The sequence below is a fragment of the Cryptomeria japonica genome, unplaced genomic scaffold (assembly GCF_030272615.1).
Source record: "Cryptomeria japonica unplaced genomic scaffold, Sugi_1.0 HiC_scaffold_227, whole genome shotgun sequence".
NCBI lineage: Eukaryota > Viridiplantae > Streptophyta > Pinopsida > Cupressales > Cupressaceae > Cryptomeria > Cryptomeria japonica.
Window position 1 is genome coordinate 242419 of NW_026729049.1, and position 12758 is coordinate 255176.

Here is a 12758-nt window from a genome sequence, read left to right on the forward strand (position 1 = left end):
ACACTACACAAGACCATTTTCTCATGTAAGGACAAAATCGGGGTGAGTTTACAAATTGGATCAAGAGATGGATCGATTTTATAAATTTTTGAAAAGGTCGTAATAGGTCCACCATGAATAACAAATATGGGGTATATTGATATAAAGTGAAAATTGGGGCCTAGTGTATATCTAAGCTATAAGTAGGTGATGTTGCAATTGAGAGCTTAGAGGTTGGGGTATCTAGATAATTTAAAAAGTTGATGTAATTCTTCACTAACAAAATTTTCAAGTTAATACTTTAGAGATGTTTGTTAACACCACCAAATTCATTTCTTGCTTTTGCTTTTGCCTTTTCATTTTCATCCACTGTATGTATCATTCTTCCACTACTGTAAATGTCAAGGCACCACAAGCTCCTGATAGTCTCTGCACTAGCCATCTATTTTACCACCCAAACTCTCACATTCTGAAAGGTCCGACCTGGAAAATGGAAGTCATTAGAAAGTTTAACTAAATTAGAGTATTTCATAGGATTATCAGTTCCAACAACCAAGCTTACCAAAAATATATGGAAGTTTGCATAAACTATGGCACTCATATAGTAGTAAACGTTTTAAATGCTCCAAGGAAGGATTCCTCTAGTTTATCTAATCCTGATAAGTCATTTCTAGAGTACTAAGTGTCCCAAAACCCAGAGTTAGGCTTGACAAGATCTTCAACAGCAATGTGATATGTTTCTCAACTCAACTAGACAATTAATGTCCTTACATTTCTCTTATTAGGTTATGGATCCATCTAAGTCTAAATATTGGAGACTGTGTGATGCAGGAGCATAGCTGGCTTCCGACTAATTTAAATCTAGACACAAGCAGGAAAAAATGGTCTAAAGTTATTATTGGTGGTTATGGTGGGTAACACCTTTAAAATTTCATCGACATAATAAGAATTGATTGATTGCAGCTAGTGAAGGATTTTCTTGGCATAGAGAAGTGGCAAGTTGGAATATTTAATGGTGGTGGTAGGATCCTAATGGTTTGTGATGATAGTTAAAAGAAAACAATTTGATGGTTGAGCCTAATGATGACCTCCCAGAATAAGAGTCCTCCATTCTATATAAAAAAGGATTGAGGCATTCAATGAGGAGAAAGTGGTTGGATGGAAAGTAAGGAAGTGCATGGAATTTATTAGGGGCATCAAAGGTTATAGAAAGAAAAAGGAATGCATATGGACAAGAGGACAATGAAAAGATAAAACAAAGTTTTGAGGAAGAGAAGGTGTGGAAAGTTTTGGTTTTCATTTGGTGATTTCTGGTTGAGATTATTTTTAAGATTTATTTCGTGGTGGATGTAGAAAATTAAGGTCTTTATGTGTTGATTCTTGGTCGCAGTTGCTTTGGAGTTGCTTTTGTTTGGTGCTAGCAATTAGCTGTCCACTTGGCACTACCTCTAGCAGATAGCTTTGTTGTGTTGTTACTGTTTATTGCCTACGTAGGCCTTGGCGTTGTGTCATCATCTCTAGCGTTAAATCAGTGCTAGATTTTTATTTTTCATATGTGTTATCAGGAGGATATATCTATATATGATTAGAGTTTCATCCAATTATTTGTGATTGACAAGAGAGAACCACATGAAATAAAATCTATCAAGCTTTATTGTCATGTAAACTGTGTAGTGCAGAAGATTTGTATTGATTCAAATGTCTAAGATATTTAGTCTGTTGTCACCATTGTTTGGATTAGAATGTGTTTCTTCAACAGTAATTGAGGTGTTTGAATATTGTAAGGCTACCTAGATTGGCTACCCATTTTGGGTACCCATTTCATGGATGTATCACTATGTGAGCTCCTCGAATCTAGTGGGAAGCATCTTTGAACCAGAATAATTGTATAATGAAATACTTATGAGCTTTGCATGTCTGCAAATTTCTTCTGGCGGTTCTCTTAAACTCGAACATCCATCAAAATATGTACAGCAATTTCACACAGACATCACACCTCCAAGGCTATAGGGAAGACACGTAAAACTCATACATCCATCCAGTTGTAAATAAGTTAAATACAATGAGTTTCCCAATGTAGCAATGAGACAAATAAGATTGGAACAACAGGATATGTGCGATCGCTGTAATGATGTAATTTTTTATAATTCACAAGGGAGCTCTTGCAAACCCCCACAATTATATACAAATTGGTGCTAGTAAGAGTGGTCAAATCTCCAAGTCTTGCTGGTAAATGCTCCAAATTGGGACAGCTACTATAATCCAACTACTAAAAGATCATACCTTGAGAAGCAACTATGGACATTCTACTAGGCCTTCACTGTAAAATTTTGCAGCTAATCCTGCAAAATAGAGAAAAGATCTAGCTGGAAAATAAAAGAGCAAAACTTGCAAAGAAAATCAGAACAAAGAACTCATCAACCATTTTCATTATTAACAAATCTATATGATTACAAATGATATATAGATCACAAGAGCAGAAATTATGCATGAGATGCATGAAATTTCTGAAGATCAATAATTAACTGCATCAAATGTTGAAATGGAACTGAAGTAGGCAGAGGAAGTTAAAAATCTATAACTCCTTTGTTAGCTTATGCATGAGCAAGAGTCTCTCCGTGAATTACGGAGATAACAGACTCCAAAGTTGCGCTAACACCCCCCCTTAAGCCTAACTAAGGAGAGATATGATAAATATGGGTTTTGGCAATAAATCCTGATTAGGAACCCAATTACAAAGAAGAAAGGAGAAAACTCCTAACCATTATTCGAACTTAAGAAGAAAGTTGCAAACTGCAAAAGAATCCACACTGCAATAGGATTGTATCAAAATCATAGAAACCATTGCATGAGTACCTTTGGGATACTTTGAAAATGCAGTTGTACATATTCTGTATTGCTCAAATGGACGAACAGACAGGTACACAGTCTCTGAATACAGAAACTAACCATCTGAAGACAGGAAGATATGGATCTGCAGAAATGTGCTTCAAGCTGAAGAACTGCAAAGATGACCTCCGGTTGGGACGATGGAATCTCATGTAGTCAGGAACCCTGCTAGAAAGAATCTCTAGGAGCAAACAAAGTTGCAACATTGGAATCTCATGTAGACAAGAATTTAGAACAAATGAACATTTTGGCTGTCAATTGGAGGAAGAGTACACAGCAACATTAATCTTCTATTTTATACGAGAGACTTATTGAAAGAAACCTATACTAAATGCATTAAGCAAAACCTCATATAAACTTTCTAAAAGTTTAATTTTTTAATAAAGTCCCAAATTTTCCAGATCTTCTTCATGCAGTGCTTGCAAAGCACGTACAATTTTAAAGAATCAATATAGAAAGAAAATCAAGGAGCATGCAAAAATGAGGGGAACAATATGCATGCATTTAGAAATAGAGATCTATGTTAGCTTCCATGATGATGCTAATCTTCAAAAATCTGCCTGCAAATAATCGTTAATGCTTCTTCTTCCTGGCAAACTCGCTCTAATACCATGTAAAATTTTGCAGCTAATCCTGCAAAATAGAGAAAAGATCTAGCTTGAAAATAAAAGAGCAAAACTTGCAAAGAAAATCAGAACAAAGAACTCATCAGCCATTTTCATTATTAACAAATCTGTATGATTACAAATGATATATAGATCACAAGAGCAAAAATTATGGATGAGATGCATGAAATTTCTTAAAATCAACAATTAACTGCATGAAATGTTGAAATGGATTTGAAGTAGGTAGAGGAAGTTAAAAATCTATAACTCCTTTGTTAGCTTATGCATGAGCAAGAGTCTCTCTATGAATTACAGAGATAACAGACTCCAAAGTTGCGCTAACACCCCCCCTTAAGCCTAACTAAGGAGAGATATGAGAAATATGGGTTTTGGCAATAAAGCCTAATTAGGAACCCAATTACAAAGAAGAAAGGAGAAAACTCCTAACCATTATTCAAACTTAAGAAGAAAGCTGCAAATTGCAAATGAATCCACACTACAATAGGATTGTATCAAAATCATAGAAACCACTGCATGAGTACGTTTGGGATACTTTGAAAATGCAGCTGTACATATTTTGTATTGCTCAAATGGATGAACAAACAGGTACACAGTCTCTGAATACAGAAACTAACCATCTGAAGACAGTAAGATATGAATCTGCAGAAATGTGCTTCAAGCTGAAGAACTACAAAGATGACCTTTGGTTGGGATGATGCCATTGTATATCCATTGCTCAATAATGTCCTGCTAGAAAGAAACTCTGGAAGCACTCGAAGATGCGACTCTGGAATCTCATGTAGTCAGGAACCCTGCTAGAAATAATCTCTAGGAGAAAACAAAGTTGCCACATTTGAATCTCATGTACACAAGAATTTAGAACAAAAGAACATTTTGGCTGTCAATTGGAGGAAGAGTGCACAGCAACATTAATCTTCTATTTTATATGAGAAACTTATTGAAAGAAACCTATACTAAATGCATTAAGCAAAACCTCATATAAACTTTCTAAAAGTTTAATATTTTTATGAAGTCCCAAATTTTCCAGATCTTCGTCATGGAGTGCTTGCAAAGCATGTACAATTTATAGAATCAATGTAGAAAAAAAATAAAGGAGCATGCAAAAATGAGGGGAAGAATATGCATGCATTTAGAAATAGAGATCTACATCAACTTCCATGATGATGCTAATCTTTAGAAATCTGCCTGCAAATAATCGTTAATGCTTCTTCTTCCTAGCAAACTCGCTCTTATACCATGTAAAATTTTGCAACTAATCCTGCAAAATAGAGAAAAGATCTAGCTGGAAAACAAAAGAGCAAAACTTGCAAAGAAAATCAGAACAAAGAAATCATCAACCATTTTCATTATTAACAAATCTGTATGATTACAAATGATATATAGATCACAAGAGCATAAATTATGCATGAGATGCATGAAATTTCTGAAGATCAACAATTAATTGCATGAAATGTTGAAATGGAACTGAAGTAGGCAGAGGAAGTTAAAAATCTATAACTCCTTTGTTAGCTTATGCATGAGCAAGAGTCTCTCCGTGAATTACGAAGATAATAGACTCCAAAGTTGAGCTAACAATCACATCTGGCCAGCCATAACCTTACCAACATCCATTCAAAACAGATACCTTTCACGAATGCAAAAAGAACAACTTGGCGATTCCATGTATGTGGCTAACGTTCCACCTTAAAAATATTAGCACTTTTTAATATTGAAGATTCTCCAAGTTGAAATGTTAAATATCATATCATAAAACACTAAACTTGGTTGGGAAACTGGAATATTACAAGGAAGTAGGAAAACATCACAATTGAGAAGGAACAAATAAATCATGTTCACAACAACCTTAGGTGTACTAAAAAAGTGTTTTCCTCATAAGAAATATATCTCTAATGTTTGAGATTAAATATATTGGTGGATTTGCTAAATGCTGAGTTAAAAAAAATTAGCTCTTCAAACTTTTTGTGCACTTACTTTTCTATGTTTCCATTTCTCTCATAACAAATAGTCGTAGACGTGGTGCTCATGGCATGAAACTTCTCTTCGGGTATTTGGAAGGAGCTCCTACTTCTAATGCAAACTTCTTTTACTAGGAAAGGAAGTTGTTGCAATTAAGATGCTCTGTCATACAAATTTAACAAAAATTATGATTAAACGAACCAACCGGAGTACATTTAATTGATAAAGGTTTTGTAGTTCAAAACTTGGGTTGAATAAATTAAACAAAGTGGTTAAGAAGCTCACACTCTTCCAAATAACTAACCGAATATGTACGCACCTCATTTTTCAAGGCCATAGGGAAATCGTACGGATTTGTAACTTGTGTTTCGATATGCAGTGCCAACTGGTCAAACAAGATAATGAATGCTTATCTTCTTGTCTTTTCTTGTAATAAAGGATTCTTCTTGTAGGCATTCTATTTCTTCTCTCCTACATTCCACGCAACTTTCTTCCACTCGCCATCATAGATTAATGAGCATACGTCCAGGATTGTCTTCTTATCACTTGTCTTAAACTCCTAATAGAGAAAGAAAACCCTTGGCTCATTAGAAATGTACTACTACTTATTGATAGAAAAATATTCTCTAGATTGTATCCAATGAACTACTTGTTCATAATCTTTGACTTTATTCTTTCGCTGATGAAGATGAGCTCCAACAACTTCCCGAAATAGAGGACAACAACTGTATTTCTTTCCACGGTGTGAGGTCTTTACTGCAATATGGAGCATGTCCCGTTTCCTAGCAGTTTTCCTAAACAAGATTCTTCATAAATGGCAATATGTAGTATGTGGGAAATTTATTTATTGGTGCATCTTAGGGGCTGGATAGAAATTTCCAAATTCAAAAGGTTACATCAATAGAAAAAGAGATTAAATGTGAAGGTTTACAGACGACTACAAAAATAGAAAGATTAAATACGATAAATTTGAAAAGGTTCCATTCCATAGCCTTCTATCACTTATGAAAGATTTCTTTCTCTTGATGTTAAAAGCAACGTGGGTTTCCCCTAAGGTTAAGACAACTTGGCTTGCTACCCATGGTTAACCGTGCTTGATTTGGAGTCGTATTGGGATGTGTGACCTCCGAGGAAGGCCCAATGCTTCAACTGTTTGGGCATCACCTAGATGCAATGAGTGTTAAGAGTACCATTCATTCTCATGAGAGATGGGTTTTTTTGAATTGCTACTCATGAAACAAGGCTCAATGAGTTTTCTAAAAAACTACACAATTCTTGATAGTAGTATCATAATTTGACTTGCTGTGGAAAACATCTCCTACTTAAAAAAGTTTAAGTTTATTCACAACAACATATATGTAAATTTTCTATGAGGACATGTTATTAGTTAAGTTCTTTCGAAGGAAACAAGGATTATGGTCTAGAATGGTTCTTTTCATTACCCCATGGGTCTTTTCATGTGTCATTGTAGTGTTCATGTGTGTAAGGGTTAAATAGAGAAAAATAAAATATTATACATAATTTGGATCAAGTGCATTGGTTTTAGGTATTCAAAATTATGATGTTCAACCTATGGAAGCTAGAGAAAAGACTCAATCTCTTTTGGATATTGGAGCATAATCTCAAAGTATACTAGATAGGAGGCCTTGCTTGGTATTTATATTTTTTAATTATGTTAACCTCATATTAATACTTAAAATGTCAACCAACCTCATTGATGTTAGAGATGAATCTCAATATCCTTCCTAGTCGTATGCATATGTGAATTTAATTAAATAGGTTAAGGTAAATTTCATAAGAATATAATTAGTAATGGATGGATGGTCTAACGAAATGCTATCCAAGTGCGTATCCTAACATCTGGATCTAAGTTATATCACTCAAAATTAACCAAATAATGGAATAATTTTAAGTACAATATAAATTGAATAGACAAATTGATTTATTTCATTCATTCATGGTAATTGCACCAAGATACTAAGCATTTTAATAAGGTATTGAATCCTTGAAATATTTTTATACTGAAAGGTCTTATAATCCAATATATTATGCTTCAATAAGAATTCATTTCTAGTTTAGTTAGTCACAAACTATTTTTGCAACATGAATTGTACTACCAATCTTTATCCTTTGCCTACACTGCATGCAATGCATAGCTAGTCCTCGTTAATGCACCATCAAGCTTTCAATCTAAGCTTTAGGGTTCACAATTGAAACATGTCTTCTACCTAGATCTAATTCTTCTTTAATTCTCAGTTCAAGCCATATCCTTTCCCTTTCAATTTTTTTTCTCTGTTGAGTCTTTTATATAGGCAACCATTAACACAATCCATAGAAGAAAGGGACTAACAATCTCAATGTGGAAAAAGGATGATCTTATCATGTGTTTTTTAATTTATATATTTCCATCATTCCTAGGCATTACAAAGCATATACTCTAAGGCACTAAAAAACAAGCCTTCAATAAGGATCCTCATGCCTTGAATCGCCAAATGTGTAAAACTACTATGGAATTGTTCTAGTTGGCCCCTTTCTTTCTTCCAATACATTGGATGTACTTCCTTTACCTTCTAAGTAAAATAAAATAACTCCAATGTGGATATGATCAATGCAATTCAATGGTATTGAGATGATGTATTATTCCTCAAGCATTAAAGCATAGGATTTAAGACTATACTAACTTGGACTTTATCTTCCTGCAACAAACGAGTCTCAAAACCAATCATAATTCAACATCACGATATACATTCTTAGGCTTGATGTAGGCTACTACCAAAATCATAAAGCCAAACACTAACTAGAACTCTAAAGTTTGCTAAAAGAGAGGAAAAAAAAGAAAAACGAAAACTAAAGTTATTTATTTTTGGGTAATGCAAGATGCCACAAACCTTGAGATACCATTTCATCAGGAATCTAAGGTAAAACAATTACAATCTTAGAGCTAGAAAATATGGATTGGATGTGAGAAGCAACCTTCAATTTGATATCCCAATGTTAAAACATCCTATCTCTATAAATAGACAAACACACATGCCCTACACCTCTTCGAAATTTAGGAACAAGAACAAGGTAATACACTAACCTCCTTTGCCCAAAATTATTTCCTTTGTACTGTTCCCCACTCCATGACGACATGAGTCTCGCTTATGCAATCCACATCCTTGAAGTTTTCTTCCATTTCATTTTCTTGTGGTATAACTCCCTCATCATAACTACCACCACATTTCTACAATGAGTCATTTGCAACTTCGTCAATATAATTTGTTTCTTTTGCACACTCGAATCCTTAGAGCATTTGCTCCTTTACTTGCACTAATCTACTAGGTCATGTTCCACTTTTTCATGCCTTAGAGAAGCTTTGATGCCTTGGAGCCAAGATGGCATTATGGATTGCAGTTACAGAACGATCAAGGCACCCGCGCCGTTGATGAAGTTGATCCAATGGTCCTCGCCATCTCCCTTTCTAGCAGCTTCTCTCACAATCCGAGATAATTGATAGCCGTTAGTTGACTTGGGGTGAAGGGTGTGCATTCATCTCATCAATCTCCACTGCAGAATTAAGATGAGTTGGCATATAAACTGATTGTCAAATATTTGAAAAAGAAATCACGCTAGCTGTTAATGAAATGGAGAGAAACCCAAAGATCATACGTGAGCACACTTTGTAACTCCGATAAAACAAAACAGAACAATGGATCTGGGCACTCCTCGACTCTCAGTTATATCTTCCTAGCGCCCCCAACATCTTGTTACTTCTTTTAGCAGTGTTTTGTATTTCGCTCAACCGTTTAACGGCAAAATTCTTTCAAGTGTATAATAGAAATTTTCGATAACATTTGCTTTAACAACTAACGTAAAACCGTATGCGGGTTTAGGAAGATGTCAATTATATATTCTATAAACAAAATTTAAGTTTTAAATTTACCTATCGACGCATCCATTGATCATTTATGCCTTTTGGCGTTTCAAATACTAGTAAGAACTCTTTAAATACGGACCCTCTAAGACTGATCATCGCAATGTATTAAATCATATCACTTTTATATTTTGTATTACCTTTGCTGAATTTTCTATCCTCTCAGTTTTATTTAGTTTTTTTTCCCTAATTTCGGTGTCAATGGAAGGCATGGTGATTTTAAGCAGTTCCGACGGTCAAGTATTCGAAGTAGATATGAAAGTGGCCATGATATCGCAAACCTTAAGTAATATGTTAAAGGATACAGAGGATACAGGTAGTGACACAGCTCCCATCAAATTGGCAAATGTTTCCAGTAGAATTTTTAATCTTATTATCGAATACGGCAAATACCATGTTGAAGCCCAAAAGTCGGATACAAGCGAACCAACTGCGGATTTGAAGAAACGGGTTAGGGAGTTGGTAGCTGATGATAAAGACACTCTCTTCCAGTTGATGATCGTATGTTTCATTGTTTTACTGGTTCTCATGAAAAACAAAAAGCATTGCTATCTTAAACCTTAGCTGCGTTATTTGCTGCTTTTTTCTCCTCACATGATTTATTCAAAAATTGTTCTGTGCAGGCAGCAAATTTCCTTCACATTCAGAGTCTTCTTGATTTATCATACCAGATTGTGGCTGAGGACATTGCAGCATGTAAAGACCAACAAATGATTCGCCAAAAATATAACATAGAAAATGACTATAGTCCTGAAGAGGAGGAAGAGGTTTTAAAGCTGCATAATATATTTGAATGATAGTTTCGAGTTTGATACACTTTTTTGAGTTTTCAAATTTTGGAATTTGAATCATATATTTAGTATGAAAACCAACTAAAATGATTCTTGATTTCGAACCGGAATATAATACAAATCTTATAGTATTTATCCGTTTTATTAATATTATTTATCATTTTTTTATATTTTATATTTCAAAATATTTGTCAGTCATGTGTTTATATATTCATTTTTGTAAAATATGTCAGGCATAAATAAACTACGTTCAAAAGCTAGAAATATTATAAAAAATATTGATGAAATTCGAAAATATTTCATTTTAAAAAGAAATAATTTGTATTGGTATTTGTTTAGTTTGATTGTTATATTTGCACATGTGTAAATCTTAATAGTTTTTTTCGACACGCATATGCACTCGGAATTCTACTTATAATAATAGAGAAGCTATTTTTAGTTCACAAAATATTTTGGTATTGCTGATAGATTTGGATGGTATTAGATGTGCATTAGCTTTAGTCTTGGGATTTGGCATCAATAGTTCTAATGCTACTACTTATTTTCCATCTACTTCTAAACCCTCCTAAAATTTTAATGCACCTTTTCGATCTAAACTCGCTTCTAGAATTAATTTTAATTTCACAAGCAAAGTCTAAGGTCCTCGTGCTTCATGAATAACCTCATACATTAACTCATTAAATAAACATCTCGTTACAAATGAATTGCTTATTTCCATGTGTCTTGCCATTTTTGTGTGAGCCCTACAGTTGATTTTTCAATCTGAGGAGGTTGTTCATTCATCATTAGACTAAAATGTATTCTTGCATGGTTTCTGCCACTTGCAAGAACCAAGCATTGTGATATTTAGTCTCATTTGAACCAACCATTGATCTTCAACATCATGATCTTATCATGTTGATAGTGTACATCGGCACTAAAATTGTGAGGTCTTTTTATATGGAATTGCATCTTCCTTCATCTGGTGATGTCTTGTATTTCATAGGACCATCTCTATTCCATCATTTTCTCATTATCTCTTATTAACGCATACTATTTTGTATACATAACGAACTTCACCTTTTGCAGAAATCAACCATATTATCATTCCTTAGACAAATTGTACACATTTTTCTTGAGATTATTTAAAATCTTATCTGTTATGTGCATCTTATTGATATCCCCATCATGACCTTTTGATCATGAAATCTCATAGATCCATCCTAGCAAATCTAAAGGTGATAAAATAACCTAAAATATTATAAAAATTTGACACCACGCATTGTACAGTCCAATTATTGCCATGTCACTTGTACTTTGAGTTGGCGATTGCATCAACCCCATACAAATGCAATAAAGCATGATCATGGAGATTATTCTGTGCTAATTAATAATCATTATACAATGATGCTACTCGAACTATTTGAAACTAGTGACATCCCCTAGGATTAGGCAAACCATTAATGTTAATGTTATTTGATGAATCTTTTTCCTCTAGCCATATTATAAGCTCGTCCTTTTTATATTGTGCCTACATGGCCTAATATCAGTACCCTCAAAATTATGACAATTTATTCTTTTATCAAGATATATTGCTCTAGGGCTATCATGAATTACAATAACATTATTAAATTTGATGGCTATAATACTTACAATTTTTTCTCTCATGTTTCCTTCCTCTACTTGATAGTATATGATATTGCATCTAAATAATTTTATTGGGAACATAAAAACAAAGGAGAGCTAAAGACTAACAAGTTCCACCCTTAAGATTTGTGAGATCATGCTTGAAGCAACCAAGACCAAAGAGACCACAAGATAGCACAATGATGAGAGAGATAAAACATGACAAGAATAAACTGTATTCCTATCAAGATGCAAACGAGATCAACTAGATCATCATTACATATAATGTGGATGAGCCTACTTATAAAGGCAAGGCTAAGAGACAAGAGATCACACAATGATGACATGTTGCTCAATGAGATGCAAGGGTAGGTAGGGGTAGGTAGGAGAAACAAAAAATTATTCCACATGAGGTGGATCACCCACCAAAGGTGGAATGTAACAGCAAGATCATGCCATAAAAGGTGGAAATTCTCTTGCATACACACTCCCAATGTAGCACATCTCCCAAAGTGTCTCATATACAAACTACAATGTTATGCATGTACCTAAGTAGACTTAAGTAAAGTGTAATTATATCCAAGATGAAAAATTACACCAACACCACCCCTTAAGTGCAACTTATTGGAATGCACTTAAGTCTACAAGGCAATTAAGCAATGGAAGATGGGTCCCGGCTACATGGTCATGTTACGTACCCATATACAAATGCAAATGCATGCAAACCAATGCAATCTCTCATAAAGAAGAGAAAGAGGGAAAAACCCAATGGGAAAAAACCCTCCCCCAAAAGAGAGATGAAAACTACATAAGAGAACTCTCATAGAAGTATGTGAAGGACCAAACCCCATGTGAGGAAAAATTCCCCCCCATATGAGAGAAGAAGAGAAGCTAGGTAGCCCCCCCTAAATGTAGAATCTGCACCAATGGTAGAAGCTCACAAATGAATGAAGAAACTTCTCCATGAATGTCGAACAACGTTCCCCCCCTTGGGAA

At 34.4% G+C, this 12758-nt stretch overlaps 1 protein-coding gene across 1 annotated transcript; it reads left to right on the forward strand.

The window, feature by feature from the left end:
- Positions 1 to 9567: 9567 nt before the first annotated feature.
- On the forward strand, positions 9568 to 10163 carry LOC131868976 (SKP1-like protein 1B). Its single transcript, XM_059215713.1, has 2 exons — positions 9568 to 9867; positions 9990 to 10163. Exons 1-2 carry the CDS (start codon positions 9568 to 9570, stop codon positions 10161 to 10163), a joined length of 474 nt encoding a protein of 157 aa, XP_059071696.1.
- Positions 10164 to 12758: the final 2595 nt, after the last annotated feature.

Coding starts and splice junctions, on each gene's coding strand:
- LOC131868976 (XM_059215713.1), top strand. CDS start 9,568: ATGGAAGGCATGGTGATTTTAAGCAGTTCCGACGGTCAAGTATTCGAA. Junction 9,868..9,989: donor CTCTCTTCCAGTTGATGATC/GTATGTTTCATT, acceptor TGTTCTGTGCAG/GCAGCAAATTTCCTTCACAT.